The 21,581-nt window shown below is 37.0% G+C and overlaps 1 protein-coding gene across 7 annotated transcripts in view; it reads left to right on the top strand.

Moving 5' to 3' along the window:
* The window catches only part of ZNF423 (zinc finger protein 423), a 375,707-nt gene that overhangs the window by 262,707 nt on the left and 91,419 nt on the right, over positions 1 to 21,581 (top strand). For 4 of the 7 annotated variants that reach the window (XM_075940233.1, XM_075940232.1, XM_075940234.1 and 1 more), the window contains 2 exons: positions 1,686 to 1,770; positions 11,328 to 11,417. In XM_075940233.1, the coding sequence (XP_075796348.1) occupies positions 1,686 to 1,770; positions 11,328 to 11,417 (175 nt within the window). The remainder of the gene's footprint in view (positions 1 to 1,685; positions 1,771 to 11,327; positions 11,418 to 21,581) is intronic. The other 3 variants (XM_075940237.1, XM_075940235.1, XM_075940236.1) reach the window with 1 other exon arrangement.

The following is a 21,581-nucleotide window of genomic DNA, read 5'->3' as shown; positions in this document are numbered from 1 at the left end:
ACCGCAACACGTCTCACTCTCAGACATTGCCTCAGCCATAGGTCAAGGTTCGTCTGTGGTCCAAAGCAGCCTCCCGGCTCAGGAGCTTGAGGCAGGAATCTGGCTCCTCTGGCGGTTGGGCTCCAATTGAGCTCCTAGTTTTGCCTTTTATACCGCCTCCTGACTTCCGGCAAGGACTCCACCCACCAAGGTCAGGGAAGGGTTCTGCTCCTTTAGGGTCTGTGGACAGCCATGGTGCCTCACTGCATTGTGGTGCTGGGCCATGTTTACTAATCTTGATCTCCAACCTGTCACTGAAGTAGAATGTAGTTATGAAAATACTGGTAGCACCAACTTTTCTCTCCCCTCAGAAAAGTGTTCAAGACCTGCTACTCTCCTCCAAATCTTCAGATTTATTACTGCTGTTCTGGAAACTGGGTTTAACACATGGGCTTAGAGATAGAGGGAATGCAACAAGAAATAATTTAGATACAAAATTTTTCACAAATTTAAATAATTCAAAATTAAGTGCTAGGGAATCAACTACAAAAGTGGGATTCACATTCTGGGGCTGCCCACAACAGGTGTTGGAGAGGAAAGCCCTGAGTACTCATGGCATAATGTGATAGCAGCAGAAAGAGTCATTGCTACTGTATTACTGTTGAAATAGTTTCTTCCCTGTAAACTCTGTGCAGAAAGGGGTTGATTTTTCTAAACTACATGTGCATTTGTGCACATGAAAAATGTGCACCTTTATTTGTGTGTTCAGTTGCAGTAATTAAGTATACTTATTAGGCATGTAGTTATACATTTCAGTCTTATGTATTATGTACATTTTACTCAAACTTACATGTGAACACATTTCAGTATTTCTACATACTTTTACAAATCTTTTGTAGGCAGCATTAGTGCCACTAAAAGTGGCATTGGAAGACATTATAGAGAAATCTGTAAATCTACACAATTTTAGCACTGGTGTCGTGCATTTTAATCCCTGCAAATTATGTTTTGGATTTAAATCCAAATTATTTTTTAGATTTTTCCTTGTCACACTACTAGAGCACACACCACTGTTAATCTTGAGTACAAATCCATTTTCCCTGTTTGAACAAATGGCTTGTGCAATTGTGTCTTCACACTGTCTCCTGTTTTCTACATCTAAGACTCATTAGTTATGACATATGACACAGAAAACATACAACAGAGTATGGAAATTATTTTTCATATTAGGATTTTGAAGATTTCCAATGTATAAAATATATATGGACCTTTACTTTCCTCAAAGTATTGTACTTTGAGTTTTCCTGAATATAGTACATTTTTTAAAAAGTTGATATTTTTCTGAAAGCAAACACATCTCCTTTTAAAAGTATTTTCTTTCCCTGCAACAGAAGCTTGTACTGCTGTAGGTGAAGTGTCAATAATAACTTGATTATGACGCTAATCAGTTTTTCAAGTACTCAGCATTGAAAGCCTTAGGCTATCATTTGAAATTTTTGCTTTGAGATTAAAATTGTCTGAAAGCAGGATATTATTACATCTAGAGTTTTCATTCAAAAAAACCCCCAAACCTGTACAACCTTGGTACATGGAGAAAAGGATTAGATAGGAGAAAAGTTAATCATATATAATGGGTTGTATTTATAATCACATCTACTCTATGCTATAGTATGGTTTTCTCTAATCTCTTTTTGGTTATTAAACAGAAAAAGACCTATCAGTGCATCAAGTGCCAGATGACCTTTGAGAATGAAAGAGAGATACAAATCCATGTTGCAAACCATATGATTGGTAAGAAACTTTTAAAACCAAGCGTCTCATGGGCTACTTGTTTTTTTAAATTCTTCTTTGTTTTGTGTTCTTTGAAATTCACAGTTGTAATCATTTGTTAATATTCATGTTTTTTATAAACTTTCAAGGCAAATGATTTAGATGTAATGATTGTTCATTTCAAAGCTTTTCAAATGTGTGGTTGTAAAACTGTTACTGCTGAGCTTTTTCTACCCTTTTGAATCCTCTTGTAGCATTTTCATTTGTATTAAAATGAAACTTTTGACAACATCTTCCATTTTATAGCATAAATTTTCCTCTATCCATGTAAAAAGTACTTGCCAGTTGTCAACCACTTAGGAGCAATTATGCTTCAATTTTGTATGTCATGACATTGAATAGATTTAATGGCTCACATTTTCCCTGTTAAATGTGGTGAATTTCTGAGGCACATTGTCAAAACAGAATGCTTAAAAATTATTTCAGTTCTTTTTTTCTTTTTTTTTTTTTCCAAAATGTTTTGGACTTTAGAAGGTTCAACTTTTCAGATGTTCAATTTTTTTTAAAGCAATGCTTTGCTGAAATCCCTAGCATAACAAGCTACATTCAAGTTACTGTAATCTGAAGGGTTGTATTTCTGTTGCAGCTGGATGGTCACTTTTATTCTGACAATTGGAAAGAAGTTTTTTTTTCCTTTCTGTACAGATGTTATAAATATATGTGATGGCTCAAGAGATCAGTTTATATTGATGCATAGATAACAAAGGAGTTTCTTACATGTGTCATTCTAGGCATATGTTGTAAGAGATCCTTCAAGGACCCTACAGTATACTTTATGTGTCTCATATGTTCGCGTGCAGCATTTATCTTAGATAAGCATAATAGTTTTCTTAGAACACTTTTACATTTAGGAGACTTTTTTCTCCTCTCAATGCAAGAATGTAACTCCCATTATCATTAATATGAATGATGCACAAATATTAAAAGGAGAATTAAAAACTGACATGAAGACTAAAAAAACCACTTTATAAATGCAAAATAATTTCCATAGTAGTACTAGGCAAGAGTTACAAGTCTGTGAAATAGTTTAAGGTGAAGATATCTAAAAATGTTAGCTTTTGTAGCCCGTGTTAATGTAATCTCTTGTTTGCAGGCTTGAAGGTAAGATCCTTGCTAATTGGACCACAGTGATTTCAAAGTATTTTCCTCCTCTTTTTAAGAAACCTGAAAGAGAGGTCTCCTTAGGAAAGCTGATGACTTAAGCTGTCATGCGGATGTTGATAATCAGTGATCTAAAAATATGTAGTACATGGGATTCTGCTGTGACAATGTTGTTTTATTATAGGCAGAACTGTTTCATGCATTTGAAAAAAGTAACTTTCCTTTTAACTTACAGACATCTATATGCTTCAGTGGGGTAGCCAAGTTAGTTTGTAACTAGAAAAACTTAAAAAAACAACAGATAGTCTAGCAGCACCTTAAAGACTAACAAAACAGATACATGGTATGAGCTTTCATGGACACAACCCATTTCTTCAGAAGATCTACCTGTTTTGATACCATCTACCTGTTTTGTTAGTCTTTAAGGTGCTGCTAGACAAGTCATTGTTTTTTTAAGACATTTATACTCCATGCATTCATTATAGTAAAGCATTTGATACAGTCTCACATGACCTTATCAATAAACTAGGGAAATATAATGTAGGTGGTGCTACTTTAAGGTGGGTGCATAATTGTTTGGATAACCGTTCTCAGAGTAGTTATCAATGGGTCACAGTCATGCTGGAAGGGCATAACAAGTGGAGTTCTGCAGGGATCAGTTTTGGGACCAGTTCTGTTCAGTATCTTCATCAACAGTTTATAAAATGGCATGGAGAGTATGCTTTTAAAGTTGTCAGATGATACTCAGCTGGGAAGGGTTGCAAGTGCTTTGGAAAATAGGATCATCATTCTAAATGATCTGTACAAACTGGGGAAATGGCCTGAGGTAAATAGGATGAAGTTCAGTAAGGACAAATGAAAAGTATTCAAAGGCATCAGCTGGTGTATTGTGTCTAGTTCTGGGCACCACATTTCAGGAAAGATGTGGAGAAATTGGAGAGGGTCCAGAGAAGAGCAACAAAAATTATTAAAGATGTAGACAGCATGACCTATGAGGGAAGACTGAAAGAATTGTTTAATTTGGAAAAGAGAATACCAAGAAGGTACATTATAGCTGTTTCCAAGTGTCTAAAAGGGTGTTACAAGGAAGAGGAAGAAAAATTATTCTTCTTAACCTCTGATGATAGGACAAGAACCAATAGGCTTAAATTGCAGCATGTAGGCTGAACATTAGGAAAAACTTTCTGTTGGGGTGGTTAAATACTGGAATAAATTGCCTAGGGATGTTGTGGAATCACCACCATTGAACGTATTTAAGAGCAGGTTAGTCATACATCTGTCAGTGATGATCTAGATGGTGTTTGGTCCTCTGGTGAGGGTCCTCTGGTGAGGGTAGGGGACTGGACTTGATAACCTTTCGAGGTCCTTCCAGTTCTAGCATTCTATGATTCTATGATTGTAACACTGAATTTCTGCTTGTCTGGAGTAATATTTAAGTATATGTGATAAAATTCAATTCTACTATCTGAAGAGCTGGAAACTGTGGCATTGGTAGAAGACACGGAGCTGAGAAAAGTGTGGTGCCTCTTTCAGGGAGTGGGGATTGGGCTGAAAATGTCAGTTCCTCAGAATTGTAAATGTGTTCAATGGCTTAAGTCACTAGATTTGACAGTATAACATCTTTGAGCAGCACTTTTCCCCGTCATACTCTAATGCACACAAAACAAATTAATAGTGTCTTTCTAAGCTCATAATTATTCTTTTCAAATAATGGTCAATGAAATGATCTCTGTCTTGTAATACAAGACACCTCTATAGCATAGTTAAATAATTAACATTTTTGCTTCTTACAATGTAGTTTTTAAACAGTGCCAAGTATTTTGTCCAGTTAACTGGGCTGTATCTCCCTCTTGTACTTCTGGTCTGCATACTCAGGGGTTGTTAGTGGTTCTGGTTGAAATTCACTAAAGGAAAGTGATATTTTCAGAGTAGCATGAACGAAATTTTCAATGCTGCTCCCACACACTGCTTTGAAAAATTACCCTTCTGCACACCAGCCCTTCATATCCTGTATAAATCCACAGAAGCACATTGAGTCCCATGCAGAAGCCCTGGAGACTGAACAGACTAGATACATCCTTGGAGTAGGTATATGATAAATGTCTTGTTTTATTTTAAGCTAGAAGCTGTAGGAAGGTTTTAGCAACAGAGCCAGACCCCTTTAGTCATGATTAGTCAGAAAGGGACCTATTCAGAAACATGATCAGAAGGTCTTTGAAACATTCCACTGATTGGGGCTCCTTTAAAACATTTCCACACAGAAAGGGGATCCCACTTTGAAACATTTTCTAGCACTGGGGAGTCTACCCAGGAGTATATCAAAAAATGTCTGTAGTTTTTGCAGTCTCTGTACTCCACACCTGCTATTGTGCTGACCTAGCCATGTTTCAAGTGTTTTCCCCCATTCCCTCTCCTACCACTGCCTCTGATGTTCAGTCTCTGTTAGATGCCTTGGAGGATGGGCATGGTAAGCAACTGGCTTCACAGGCAAGGGAGCTGAACATCCATGGCAATAGCAAAAATCATGGAAAGCTCTTATTAGATCTTTCTCCTATGACTGAAGGAGCAATAGGACATGTGCATATTCAGTAATGTGGCCACTGATAGGTCTTTGTGTTGTGTTTGTGGCCTAGTATTCCACCCCCTAGAGTTTTGTGAGAAGGTCAGTTTAAGTAATTTGAGGTAGTAATTTCATCTAACTGTTTGGAAGTCACCATACACAGAGTGGGACACACCTTAGAAGGGGCTCAACAGCTCCTCCAGCTGTATGTACTTATATACTTGAATTTTTACTACTCTAAGATTAACTGTCCAGTCAACAAAATGAACATCCTTATTAATTTTTTATACGTACACACACAAATATACAGACCAATCATCTCTGTATATGCTTTCCAGCTTCTCTCCCCAATCTGTGTATGATGGTCTTCTGGCAAACTATTTCTGAGAGCCATGGAATGCGAAAATGGGCAGATTATTATAAACTAGGATGGACTCCAGAACCTGCACTAAATTTGTGTTGGGAAATACATAAAGCAGGAGCCCTGGTTTATTCATTTTACAGCTGTAGGGGACAACAGCAACAGTTGTATTAAATACATCTGTGGTCTGAATCTTGGACTGCTATATAGACTTAGCAGTCTCTAGCTTATATGATGGGGAACTACCATTGGGCCTGATAGTAATCATGAAGGGGAGAAAAGAAATGTCAATGCAAAAACAAAAGTATGTTGCTGAGGAATGAGTTGTAGTGTGTTTTAATGATATTTTTGACTTGTGTAACATAGGATCACAAACATCTGTATAACCATAATATGTGACCAACTACCATCGATTCCTCCTGAATATTGTGTTTCAACTTGTGGAATTGTTTTGCCAGAATCATAAACACATGCAGAATGCATTTCTTCTTCTTTTTTTTTTTTTTTTTTTTTTTTTTTTTGGTGTGTGTAAATTGACAAATATTCTAAATAAAACCATGACCAAAAATAATAATAATTAGTGTAACATATTTTAGGCCAAACCCAAAGAACTAAGATGATACACTTTTAAAAGATAATGGTGTAGAAAATTGTTTTCACGTTAAAAAAGCTACTAATGGGTAGGCAACCAAATCACAGAGATAACATCAAGAGAGCAGTTAAAAGATTTCACAGTCAGAATGGGACTTGAATTTTTTTGTTACATTTTCATTGATGCAGCTAATTACATAACTGTCCTATCAACATACTTATGTGTATGTAAAGCTACCTTATGGTTTAATAGTGTTTCCCATCATCGGGCTACCTGAGTATATGCATTCATTTTGTTGTAATGAAATGGATCCATGGGTGGAGTTTACCATACTTTACAAATCGCATATGCAAAGGTGGAAGTATTTACCATGAGCATCTCCTTCTAGGATACAAAAACATTTCTGTATTTAGGGCTTGATCCTTGGAATGCTAAGTCCTAACAATTCTCATTTACCTGAGAGCTGAGTCAGCGCATTTCAAAATAGGGAGCTTAGTAAAATAATTATTAAAGAAGTATTAAAGGAAGACCTTCTTTTTAAATATTCTATTTTTTCTTATGTACAGTTAGTTAAACATGCTGCTTGAATTCTCAGTTATTTAAATTTAAAAAAATCGTGAAGGCACTTCTTGGTTAAAAAAAATAATTTCCATCCAGTCATGACATTGTGTCAAATGAGTGAGACAAAACTGTTTAATTCTTGGCCAACTATCGGGTCTTGTTTACACTTACAATGCTGTAGAGGCACAGCTGCAATGCTTAGTGAAGACACTACCTTCAATGAAAGGAGAGCTTCTCCCATTAGTGTAGGGATTCCCTTTCCCCAAGAAGTGGTGGTTATGTAGAAGGGAGAAGCCTGCCCATTTACACCAGGTGTTGGTGTTAGGCTGGCATAACGGCATCACTCAAGAGTATGGTTTTCCACACTTGTGAGTGATGTAGATATACTGACACAAGTGTATAGCCCAGCGCCGAGTTCAAGTATATGGTAGCAATGCTGATGACATTGGAACACAGTGTCTTTAATAGCTTTCAAGTGCTGAGGCAAATAAAAAATGTGCCAAATTGTTTTTGAAGCATTAAATGCAAATTAACAACAATAACATATTTCTGGACTTAACAGTTGAATATGTGCATTATTTATGAATATGTTAAGAATTCAAAATGTATTTGTAAAAACATCCGTATTTTAAAGCATATTTTAAGTGTTGCTCTTTTAATGCACAGTTGAAAGTATAACCATTATACATTATTGCAATATTTGCTTTGAATATGTAATTCTTCATAGATTTCTTTTCATTAATCATAAGTATCAGAATCACATGTTAAGATAGCCATCTACCTTTCGAATTTGATTTTAGAAAGAAAAAAACCCAGCTATACACCATTTTATATGTGAATGACATGCATTCTGTTTAGAAATGCTATTTGGGCTTTGATTCTCAGTTGCACTCTGCCTATATAAATAAAACTCTGAGTGGGTGTGAAATACTGTTGTGTCAGTGGGACTCTATGCCTGTGCACATCTGTCTGCATGGAATTTGTTACAGGACTGAGGGTCTTAAAAGGAAATATGTATTATAGATGTTTACCTAAATGTAATAGTCCAACCTAAAGTGCTTGTTCTGAGTTTTACATTAGTTCTTTTTTATTGTTAATAATAATAAATAATGATTTATATATTCTTAAATAACGTACGTGGAACATATATACTTGTAACGAGGAGGATATAGCATTGCAAATGTACACTGATGATAATTAAACAATTAACAGTAATAGTATAGTTTCATTCAAGGCCAGAGCCTATAATCATTGTAGTCAATGGAAAAACTCCCCTTGTCTTTAGTAGGAAAAATGTTGGGCCCTAAGAGAATCCAGTATCTAGTTGGCTTCCTAAGCTAAAATGATATTTGTAATTGTATATTTTAGCCCTCCCTTTCTTTCTGACAGATGGAAAATCTGTTGCTTGAAATATTAATAACTTTGTCATCCAGATATACAGTGTAGCTGTAGTCTTTTAGAATTGTTATCTATGCATATTTGTTTCTAGAAATTACTCTATTTTGTGAAAATGTATTTTATTTTGCTTGTTTATCTACCAGAAAAGAAATAGCATTTCCTCTAATGTATTCATTCACATTTTCCCTTTGCATTTTTTCATTTCATTTAAACCTTGCATAATAGTAGTTGAGTTTTCACTGACATTTTTATAGCTGTTATGACAACATTCCTGTTTTGCATGATACATGCATCATCGTCTGTAAACATGGCTTTATGTTGTTTTCATTCTCTCTTAACTATGTTAAGATTCCTTTTGGCCCTTCAACTCAGTTTTTTTATGCAGTTATGATTAAATTCATTTAAACATTTTCCTGGTAGTTTCATATTTATTCAGTTGATAAAACACCTTTTCTGTAATCAGTCTGAATGTTAAGTCTGATGTTTCTTAAAAGTTATCATTAGCAAGCATCTTAATCAATTCACAGCTTTTCAACATCTGTTAACTAGTGTGGCAAAAATTACTCTTCCCAGTAAACTTTGGTTTGTGTAAGCTGTGATATTTTGCTGCTGCAACTTGTTCTTCACTTTAGTGATATTGTTAACTTTGATAATTATTGTATTTTCAAAAACAAACATACAAACAAACACACAGCCAAATAAAAACAGAATTGTATTTAGCAGTCTGCAGAGATATTCTCTGCCTGTTTGTTAGATAATTTGTTTATATGTGGGCACATACCTATGAATATCAGTGCTCTCATTCTTCACAGAGCCCCTCTTCACCAACATTGAAGCTGGAAAAGAAGGTAAGATCTCACCATATAGAATTTTGATTCTACCTACAGGTGACAAAATGACTCAACTTTTTCCTACTATAAAGGTCAGCACTTACATTTTCCATCAGACCTTTCAGTCTTTTCTCCTGATTATAAAAAACAAAGAATCAGAATCTTCCTATAAACAAAGCTTCAGACTTCTAGAGTGATGCTGTAAAGATATCTTTTTTGCTCTTTACATGAATTTGTCCATAACTTTCATTTCTGCAGAAGAATTTATATCCTTGCACTTAAATCCTGCTTCTTTTCATTATAGAGTTCTGTTTTCAATGGCACCATTGCTTACTTAAGAAATTAATAAAATTACTAAATAATTGAGGCCCTTAGCAGTACCAAAATAATTTCTTTAAAGCCTGGCATTTGACAGCATAGCATATATGAGAAATTTGATTTCCCTTGTCATGAAAGATTTCATTTGAAGTTATATGTTTTCTCTTAGAAAACTATATGAAAAATATTTTATTAAGAAAGCTTATAGACTCTTTATCACTTTTGGATAAAGATGCTGAAAAGAACCATTTTTTAGATTAGATTAAAACTGAATTAGACTTCTTTATCTTTAAGCAGTGAAGAAATTAAGAATTAAAAATAGCATCCATCAACTGGATGAATAATCCAACAACCTAAAACTCAACATTAGGTTCCCTTTAACAGTTCATGCTACCACTACCCACACATGAGCAAGTATGATCTAGTCAAACAGGATAACCTCTTTCCGTGAGATTATATATTATATAACCACTGAACTGATAGAGAAGATTGTAAAGGCTAATTGTATACCATCACATCTGCAGGTTGTTTATACTGTATACTGTTTATACTGTAATTCCATGTACTGTTTTGAATCTTCTTTCTCACTGTAGCTTTGTACCAGTTCTGCCTTGAAATCTAGATGTTTATGACGTTTTAACAGCAAATTGCTTGTTAACAGACAGCTAATGCTTTTTCGTGGAGAAAGAAGATGTCCTTCTTCCAAGTCCTGTCAAACAATTCTTATCAACTACCAGGTCTATGTTTCTCGTTAGCAAGATATCTGGGCTCACCTAAAAACAAAGCGTGCGCGTGCGTGTGTGTGTGTGAGAGAGAGAGAGAAGTACATACATGGTAAAGATGTAACATCTTTGACCAAGGTTATAGAAGATCCATGCACCATTTATTTTATCTATTTGAGGAGGGACGGACACCGTTCCAGTGCACCCTGTCATTAGACAGTGGGTAGAGAGTGCTCAGTACTAGAAAAGTAAATCTAAGTCCCATTCTTACGAATAAAAACTCTGAGCTTCAGTGATTCTAAGTACGTGCATCCACTAACTTTAGTGGTAGCTACAAGAAGTCGGCAATGATCAAGTCCAAAACATTTCCTTTCTTTCTTCCTTAAATGAACCAGTAACTCTTGTTGGTCTGTTGTAATCAATTAACATTATTCATTCTTTGAATGTCAGGCAAGACATTGACAATTATCTTGGAAAAATGGCGCCTTTTTTACAACTAAAAATCATTATTTACCCTGTTTTATTGGTGAAGGAAAACACATTGCATCCAAATACTACAGTTCCCAGATGGATCCACGCCTACATGAGAATATTTTGAACTGCAGGATCTTGAGTCTCTCCCTACTGCATGAATATGTATTCTGCGGGGAGATGTAAGCAATTTTCAGATGGAATATATGTTCTGGAAAATTGGATCAAACCTGCACATTTTTCCTACCTGCCATAAACTTCTGCAGCAAATGCACTTTCAGTCATAGGATCTGTTAGATACTATAGTCATTTTAAGGTAAGGGGCTATTGCCTACATCTGTTGTCAATTACACTCCTATATGGTGAGGACTGAACTTCTTTTCCAACTCCTATATTGGTGAAGAGGGGAGGTATGAAAAAGAATAATTACAGACTAGTAATGGTGTTTTCCATAGTCGTCCTCTTCACCAACACACTTTCTTCTTCTCCCCTGAATTTCTTTCCTCTTTATTTTGTTATGTTGGAATTAACCCATGCACTGGGGGTAAATGAGGTGCTGACCTCATGGGGAAGAGTTGAGTCTTTTACCTCCTGTTTCCTGTAGGTGCAGCACAAACCTCATATGGTGAGACGTTACCTTCTTTTCCAGCTCCTGCATTGGTGGAGAGGAGGACTATGAAAAATGTTATTGCAGGTAGGAAACAAAGTATACGCTGAACTTTGTGTGTGTGTAAACAGGTTCCCCGCACCCTGCTACCTTCTCTGGGACTGGAGAGCACAAAATCTACTAGGCTGCGCCCCCCCTAGGCTCTGGTGTGTGAAGATAGAAGGGGTAGGGTTGCCAGGTGTCTGGTATTGAACCAGACAGTTTGGTATTTTCGCCTCCTGTCTGGTAAACAAAAAATCAGAAAATACCGGACACCTAAAATGTCCGGTACTTTCTGATTTTTTTTTCCCAGCCAGGAGGTGAAAATCCCGGGCTGTCCGGCTTTATACAGAGTGCTTACCAGGTTCCGCAGGGGAGCTGTCTGGGCCAGCACAGGGAAGCAAGATGGCGGGCAGCTGCCAGCAGCCTGTTAGGGCCAAAAAGCCTACTAACCATTTTTTAAAGGGGCCATAATGTTTTTTGGTTTTGGGGGCTTGTTTGCTTAACAACTCTCAGGGTCCATTTTTTTTTCGGTATTTTTTCAGAAACCATCTGTCAACACTAGTGAGGGGATTTTTTTTTCTTCTTACTTTTGTGGGGCCCCGACTGATTTTTATGTGGGTCAGTGGCCCCCAGCCCGAAAAAGGTTCCTCAACCCTGTTCTATAGTGAATATAACCATACCCAGAGATGAAACCTGCCTTAGATACACAGTTGTCTTGTGAATCGTCATCCATACCTATCAAAGAATAAAATCAATACCTTGTTCATTTGAAGAAATGGTTGTGCCAACAAAAGCTCATGATACCATCTACATTTTTTGTTAGTCTCCAAGGTACTGCAAGACTATTCGTTATTTTTTTTAAATGTTTTCAGTTACAGACTAACACAGCTACCCCTCTGAAATTATTGACTATAATGTTGTTGTATAGCCCTAAAACTAATTGTTGTACAATAATAAACATTGTTAGTTTTCATTCAGTTATGCAAGAATAATACTATTAACTTTAGGTTTTACTGCAGAACAACCAAATGCAGTTTCATTACATGTGATAGTGGATCCGCGTCAGCTAGTATCAACAACATGTAATTTATTTCAGCTTGTTTTACTCACCCAATTGCTCATATGATTTCTTCACTTTATGGGGATATGGACTATCATTTTCTAACTCTGCATCTATGACGTATATCGAGAGAAAGGTTTGCAACAAAAAATCAAGTGATGAAAGATCATGCAGTGATCGGTAACTAGACAGCACTGAACAAATTTGTAGCCAAATGTAGATGGCTAATATTCTATGACGTGGTATAGCGATATATACTATATATTTGAGAGCATTTGTGAGTCTGTTTGTTCAAGAATGCCTCCTAAATGGTAAGAACTAAGCCACCAAATATGGTTTGCAGCTTTCCCTTATCCTAACTTAAAGCAAAGTAAGGGTTTGGTTGTGCCAAGACAATGGGATGTATGTGGAATGTGATTGTTTTTCATCAAACAGAAAGGGAAAGCTGTGATAGCAGGGAGAGTTATATTGCACAATGTCCACCTCCCTGACAGCTATGGAGATCTGTAATGCATCCCCTGCTGCTCAGCTGGCCCAAAAGTGAGGTCCCTGCCACTCGAATAGCCCTGTCCCCAAGTGGCAGCTGGGCCAAATGCTTCTCCCTAACCCCCCGGTGCCACAGGCCACGCAGCCCCTGCTGTTGTGGAGCAGCCAGCAGCCGCCCCTTCCCACTGACCCCTGCAGCCTCCTTCCCCTGCCCTGATTCCTTCACCCTCAACACCTCGTGCCTCCCTGCCCTCAAGGACCCAAGTAGTATTGGGTAAAATCTTCTAGTTTGTAAAATGTTTAAATCTAGGTAAAGTGATAAAAATATGCATAGGAATTTTGTCATGATCGGATTAGGATCTTGCACCCAAAATATGAGACTGGCAAAAAATAAATCTCTTAAAAACCTAATGTGAATAGATATGTTCCCATTTATAGGAAAAAGGTATAAAAAGAATTACACGAGTATATGTCAGAACCAAAAGGTGAAATAGATTAGATGATGGCTTTAAACAAAAATGAAACTATCTTGTTTTAAATGTACTTGTACCTTCTTTAAATGTACTTGCACCGGGACTGAAGCCGCAGCACCGGGAGCAGCTTACGAACGGGGCTTTCTCGCCCCGGAGGTCGAGGTGGCGGATTGCTGCCTGCCAGCTCCGGGGTGAGAAAGCCCCGTTCGTAAGCTGCTCCCGGTGCCCCTGGTCTGCTGGAGACCGTCTCCAGCAGACCAGGGGCACCGGGACTGAAGCTGCAGCAGCGGCGGGTTCCCGCGCTTCTGAGGCTTTGCCAGAGCAGGATATTTTAAGAGGGATAAGGGATCTTTCGGAAAAGGCTTTATTTTCCAAAAGATCCGCGTCTAGACTGGCGCTTTTTTCCGGCAAAGCTCCGAGCCAGAAAAAAGCGGCAGCCATTTTTATGCTAATGAAGCGGGGGAGATTTAAATCCCCGCTTCATTTGCAATTGCGATATGTCTAATTTGCTTGCATCCCTTTTACGGAAAAGGGATGCAGTCTAGATACAGCCAGAGAGTAAATGATGTTTTTTTAATACTGCCAAACAGCATTTTGTCATAGCGTTTAAGGCCAGAATTGACGCTAATCTGGCACTGTTGAGGTTAAACAAAGCCACCATGTTTACTTCAGCTCTCTTCCAAGGATTTTTAAAAAGCTAATGGGAAAAGGGACCCTTAAAACTGTTGGGGAAAGTTGTTATTTTCAGTCTCTAGAGCCATTCTCAGCTACAAATTGAGAGTTTAAAATGTAATGGCTTGATGGTTTCATTTAAAGTAGACACAAGACTATACTCTTCCCATTCCTTCCCGCACCAAGTAACTGTGCGCACAAGTGAATAAAGTGTAATACTGGTGACAATATATTTAATCAGATCAAATTAACGTCTATAGATTGAACCTCCCTGGTCTGACACCCTTGGGAACTGACCGGTCCTGGATGAGGAATTTTGCTGGACTAGGGGAGGTCCTTTGCTACCGGCACCCCCACCCTTAGACCTGGACTGACCACTGGCTTCCCAGGTGGCTCCCCACTACCAGTCCCACGCTGCCTTGCCAGTCCCACTTCCCCCTTCCCTGCTACGTCGGGCAGCCCAGCTTCAGCCCAGCTCCCAGTGCACTGGGCTCTCAGCCCTGCCAAGAAGCCCAACTGCGGCACGCTAGGCATCCAGCCCCACTTGGCAACCCAGCTGCAGGGAGCTGGGCAGCTCAGCTGCAGGGAACCCAACCACCAGCCCTCCTGGAACATCTGTGATCTGAAGTTGCCAAACCAGAGAGTTCCGGTTTATGGAGTTTCAGCTTGTAGTCAGATTTTCTCATGATACCAAGTACAGGAGTCTTAAGCTTTAGTGAAACAGTCATCAGGTGTTCTAAAAACCAAAAGCTAAATGTGCTAAGAACACTTCAGCAAAAAATCTTGAGACTTCTAATATTTGCAGGTGTGTGCACTGGGCTGCACTGGATTTCATATCTGCCTCTATGCCTTCTGTCTGGGCAGCTGTTAATTTAAGTTAGTTCTCACTCGTGAAACACTGTTCACATGCTGTTCCTCTCCAATCACATTTAATGGCATTTAGGGCTTGTTTATTGTGTAAGAGGTCTGGAATGCCTTGTTTCAGTACCTGTTTGCAGTATTAGTTAGCTCAGCTTCTTGCTCTTTTGCCAAGCTGGCAGAGCATGGGGGTTGACTTCCTGTGCAGATGATGTAAAAGTGATTCTGTGATTCTTCCTCTGCAGCCATTGGGAGATAAAAGCCAGGACAGTGGAGATTGTAAAGAGGGAGCCAAATTATATGTATAATACTAAAGTGAGTGCATTTGTGGTTTTGCTGTTCTCCAGGGCTTTTCACAAGTAGAAAAACATGAATTAGCATTTTACATTTCCATATATTGACTGGCAAAATAGCCTGCTCTCAATTAAGACCTATAGCTTTTGGGATATATGCAACAATTTTATAAAATATTTACAGCAAGATTTGCATTTTATACAGTATTACAATTTTTCTTGTGTTTTAGCAGAAAGGGCTCAGGCCTAACAGAAGAAATGGATTCAGTGTATCAAGAAGAGAAATTTAAAAATGGGATTGCTAGCATTCAGCAGTAGAAATGTCCAGGGTTTATTTTTTCCAGTAATTTTATGAGGATGATTTTGCCAACCAGCTATTTGTTATATCCTCTTTAAGGACCATGTTCCCTATGCAGATCTATTATTTTCCCTTTAAAGCTAGCTTTGGAAGAGACTGGTTTTCGCTTTGTGCTTGACAGATAAGCAGAACATTCTCCCCTTCCCCCCCCCAATGTAAATGTGTGCTGTAAAGAACATAGCTATTTCCTGGATAATTTGCAGTTGTATATTTTATGTTAATTTCACCGAAAATATTGCACCCCTGCCAGGTTTAGTAGAGGCTCACTGTGATATGAATAATTTCTAGCGAATCATTTTTTTCTTCATTTAAGATTTGGCACCTTTTAAAGATTTTAATAATAGCAACAAGAAGGAAGATTTAGAATAAGTGAAACATTAGAGCCAAAGAAACTCACGTTGAGCGCTAATGTAAAATAGCAAGAATAATTACATGGAAAACAGTTTCCACAGATGTTTTTCCTTGTAATGTAATAACTATTTACTAAACTGTTTATTTTAGGCCCTTGGTTTACAATAAAATATTTATACACGCTCTGCTGTAATAAAAATATTGACAAAATACTATGGAGATTTTAAAAACACAATTAGTATTTTCCTGTCTATAAAGTGAACACAAGAAAAGTTGTATGTGCCATTTTTCATGCACAATATTTGGAGATGTTTGGGGGTATTAATAAAGTAACTGTTACCAGCTGGAGTACTCACCTTGAACTATCAAATAAGAAATTGGTGTGTATAAAAATTGACACACAACATCCTGCAGCACGTGAAGGCTAGCACTCTAAGGACTAAGGAGAAGTATGTCTCTCTTCCTTTTAATAGAAAAACATGATCTTGCCTTTGGAGAATTAAATAACTCCCATAAAAGTAAAATCCATCTATATTACTAACAAAATTAAAGTTTAAGATGATAAAACTATAAATATTGTTATTAATCTTTCTATAAATGTGTATATGTAAAATACTCTAATACAATAAAGAATATTGGAGTTTTTAGATTTATTGCTTCATCTTGACTGCACCAGATTTATAACATGTTTAATTCAAAAGGTTATTAGCATGCATTTACTATGTGTATACATTTATGTACGGTGACTATATATTTATGCATGATAATGTTAAAAAGCTGTATAGACCCTAATGGGCTTGTATACATAAATATATCGCATAAATGAACCATGCTTTCAGACTTCCATGATCTTGCCTATTAAAATCTTTAACATGTTAATAATTCTTAGTGTGTAGCACTTTGCCTTCCTATTTTACCATGAAGAAAAATATTTTTTTCTAGAAAGGTTTCCACATCCTTTAATGGAGCATCTAATGCATATCATAAGACCAATCACCCATTGTATATAAAAAGTAAACTTTTGGGAGGGCAAAAACAAATCCAAAATGTCACCATCTCTTTGTGGAGTGAAGATGGGCTCCAAACTTCCCTTTAGCTCTAAACTGCAACAAATTTTGTAGAGAAATGGAATCCAAACTCAGGCTCTCATTTTGTTGTTGACTCTTAAAACAAATGTGAACACCACAATTTGGGAAAATGGAAAGTTTAAAAAACGGGAACCGAATCCAAATTTGGCAGCTCCATTTCTGTTTTCAAAAAGATGATTCCCATGAGTTTCAGGCTTAATATATGGATGAACTTTGTAATTGGAAAAGAAGCTATATGGATTGCAGCAGCCTTGGGAAATCATCTTGAAATTTTAAAATTTACTTGCTTAGCCCTTTATCTTTGGCCATTGTTGTTTATGAACAAACTAAAGATATTTTATTCTCCCAATTAAAAATTATTCATGCTGGGTGTATGAGTGAGTAGAATTTTTGTGAGGTTGCGTTACAGTATGTACAGTAAATAGTGTAGAGCAGAAAACTGCAAGCTTGAGAACCAAAACTGAACAAAAGAGGGAGCTAAGAAATATAAAATGCTCATTTTTAAGACAGGATAATCATAGTTAACAGACGTTTCCAAATTACGTGTTTGGTTTTAAACATTTATTTCCATGGCTGTTTTATATACAGACCTGAAGTTATATGAGGAATGGGGAGTGTGTACAGGTGTATTGTGTCATGCATCCTATTTATAAAAGCAGACATATTCTCCTGTTCTATCCCGTTCCTTCTCCCAAATATCTGCACTGTGAAATTTAATCAGAACTGCTTTGTAATAAGTGCATGTTATTATCGTTAGAAAAGAAATACAGTAATGAAACCTGATCAGTGCACTATTTTTAGTAGAACAAACTTTAATTTTTGGCTTTTACTGTTTTGCTACCTTCCTACTTGATAAATGTTGATATACTACAGAATGTTGCTGTGTTATGCAATTAAAAAAAAAGCAACACCTTTTGAGTTTTTAGGTAGCAGAAGGGTCCAAAACTAGTGTTAAAGTAAACAAAGGAATTTGAGTTTAAAAATCAGTATTACGGTGCACACACTAATTTTTTCCCTGGAGGACGGTTATCATGTAAACTGATGATTTTGTTATTAAATTATATTCTCAAGAGCATTGACATCCATAATTATCTAGGAAGCACTTTAATACCTATGCAATATTAGTTTGCTAGTTCAAGAAGTGAAATTATTATAAGTGTTGCAGTTTTGGTCAGAGTTCATGACTGACCTCTTGTTGATTTCATTATGCTGGAAGTATTAGTCAATGATTATATGTTTCCTATGTGTAAATTAGTGTAAACGAAAATAAATTAGCCAATTCTCTCCCCCAATATCTTTATAATGGCCATTTAGTGTTTATCATGATAGAAGTCATGCTTGCCAGTGATTTTGAAAACTGAATATATATATATATGCTTCAGTTGCATGAGTGCCAGTCACCTATGAAATTGCTATCTAAGGATTTGTCTGCATGAAGAGTTATGCCTGATTACCTATTCCTGAATGACTCCATGCACGGACACTCTTACTCCAGAATGAATGCCTAGTTCCTGGTTAGTTTAATCTACTTTATAAAAACATTTAAGATAGTTCAGAATTAGGTGCTCTCCTTCTAAAATAAGAGCTTCCACACATGGAGTTAATCAGGAATAGGTAACTCACTTTAAATTCAGAATCTATCTTGTCTTAGATTAATTTCACAGGGCAAGCCCTGAAATGTCGTATTATGATATCTGTAGCTTCCTCTCACAAGTACAGTTCTAAATTCTTCATAATAGATCTTGACTGATATTTTGTACTCCATCAGTGCATAGGATTTATCATTGACATACGTGTGACTTTTGTGCTTGTGCATAAAGCAGAAATGTGGAAGGTGGGATCCACCATGAAGATCTGAGAGGTGTTTAGAAACTTGCCACTTAAATCAGACACCTTTCAGTGTTGGTGAATGGAAAAATTGCACATAAGGACTATTGCATGAAAACATGTGTAAAAGAGGACTCTGTAGAAAGAGTTGATGTTACTGAAGGATATGTGGTATGACTTATAATGGAGACCTTTTTTTTGACATTCTCATACAAAATTTACCAAGTATAATAACCATAATTATGAACATAATGGATTATCTAGCAAACAGCATTATTTTAATAAACTATTGTTTTTTAGTGCTTCTTACATATTATCAGAAAATTAGTTCAGAGAAAATGGACTTTGCCAAAGAAACGATTTCCAATTTTTTCTTTGAACTATACTTGTAGAATTTTTAAAGATTTATGTCTTTTAACGGTTCACGTTTTCATTTGCTGCTCTGGATTTGTATTAATTTTACATGATTCATTGAAATTGATCCAACCCTTTATAGATTTGGTATCATGAAATATTGTTTCAAAGATAAACATTGTTATTAAATGTTTAATCTTGAAGACTTGTCCTATTTGGTAAAGAATTATCTTTGAGAACTAGATAAAAAGAGAAGTTGAGTGCTGTGGATTTAAAGTAGCTGTAACTAGACAAGCCCAAGTTAGTTTACAAAGGTTGGCCTCTCAGTTTGCCATCACAGCAGCTGGACTTCATTAAGCTCTGATGTTAATTATTGGGAGACTGCTTATTTCATATGAGCGCAGAAACACTTGGGGTAACATACAAAAAGAAAAGGTCACCTTAAAATGGAAGCTTATAGGAAAAAATAAAAATGTCCAGCACCGCCACTGATTTCATAGCATTTCTTACACCAAGCTGATTTCTGAAAATGAAAAGAAAATTCTGCAGCATGGCCATAAAGATTGTTTTAACTGCTTGTTTTTTTTATTATTATTATTGGGCTGAAGAGGGTGTAGGTATGATGCTAGATTAATCTGCCCGAGATTAATGGGAGTGGAAGACATTAATGTTGTGTTTCCTGTAATTTGTGTTTGTGAAAATTCCCTCTTTATCCTCTAGAGCTTTCAGGCCATGTAGAGTATAGCTTGAGGAGGAGTTATTAATAACTACATATACTGTAAATAGATTTTATGGAGAAAGCCTGTTAAAAGAAAATGTTTAGAGGGTGAATGTCACAAAGAACAGAATGAAACACATGGCAGCTTAAAACAAGTATGTCTCTGAGCTGGTGACATTCACACAAAGTGGGCTAAAATCAGCTCTGATGAAAGCAGGTGTAGTTATATCCAGCCCAGAGTCCTTTCAACCACTTGTATCAAAGCCGAGTTCAGTTCTGCGTACATGGATAATTGTTAAACAAAAACAAGGTGGGGAACACTGAGGAAGGGGGAAAATGAGATTGGAGGAGAATTAGGTTATTACATTTCCTCCTTAATTCTTCATCAGGGCTGCTGCCTGTATTTTCTACAGAAAAATCAATGCATTCTGATTCTATAATTTCCCATGGTGCCTCACTCAGAGCACAGTGTGCCATGGGAGGTGACATATCCGGTCATGGCAGCTTGAACTATTTTTCCAGTGAAAGAATTCATTGGAATTTCACAACCTTTGCATGCTTTTGTGAAAACACTCATTTGTGTTTGCGCCAACCCGCTAATGGCGGATGCCGGGGTTTGTGAATCCCACCTACATTCGGTGCTCGTTATGGCATGGAATGTGCCGTTAATAATGCATCTGTGAAACTCAGCTGTGAGGGAGCCAAGTAATTATCCCACCGTAGCGTTCTCTGCTTCAGTGTCATCACAACTGGGGCTTCATTAAAAGTCCTAACAGTAGAGATGTTGTGTGGTGCAGCCTGTATATATATTTTTTCATTTAAATTATCAGCAATGCCATGGCTCAGAGGTAATTTGACTTTTTGAAACCGTGGAGCCCCTGTGAATTTCCTTCCTCCTCTCCCTCTCACTGCCGCACCAGCTGATCAGCCCCAGAAGAACAAAAGGTTTATCTGAAGCTATGAAGCATATATTCACCAGCTTCTGGCGTCTAGATAAAAAAAAAATCAAAGTACTCCATTGAACATGTTAATACTGAGCAAAATGCACACAGCCAGACACTAAACCTTTACAGGGATTTAGGTATTTGAAAAGTGATACTCTGATCAGGTCTAGAGTTAGTTTCCTTAGCAAAGAGTAAAGCAGTATCATAAAATAATATAGGTTTTTAAATCAATGGAAAGCTTAACATTCCCCTCCCTCCCCTTTTGTTTTATTGCTTTGTCTGGTTTCTGTCAGGCAGGCAGTAATAAAGTCTTGAGTAAAGGGGAGGTATTTTACTTTTGTAATACTGCATTCCTCCAGTAGAATATAAAGTATCAACCTCTGTATTAAAAAATAAATTCATATTAATAGCAATAACAAAAAGATTGTTGGCTTCTTACAGCTCTCTAAGAGAGTTGGGACAGGTTTATTATTAATCTGGTTACTTTCTCCTTACTGTTCTACCAGCTTCTTTCCCTAGTTCCTCTCTCCTTTTTTTTTTTAAAACATCTTTACTTTTTTCTTTGAGAGAACCCAGTGTTCTCTGGTATTCTTTCCAGTGGTAAGCAGGATGAGGCCCTCAGTATGCTACATATGTGCCTATTCCGAATTGTTTCTGGCTTAACGTAAATCCACCAGCTTGGTGAACTTTGGAGATGCTGACCTCTGTGTTTCCATCCTACCTGACT

This window comes from Pelodiscus sinensis, chromosome 12, assembly GCF_049634645.1.
Source record: "Pelodiscus sinensis isolate JC-2024 chromosome 12, ASM4963464v1, whole genome shotgun sequence".
Lineage (NCBI taxonomy): Eukaryota > Metazoa > Chordata > Testudines > Trionychidae > Pelodiscus > Pelodiscus sinensis.
The sequence above is the reverse complement of the archived record's forward strand: the minus strand, read 5'-3'. Positions and strand labels throughout refer to the sequence as shown.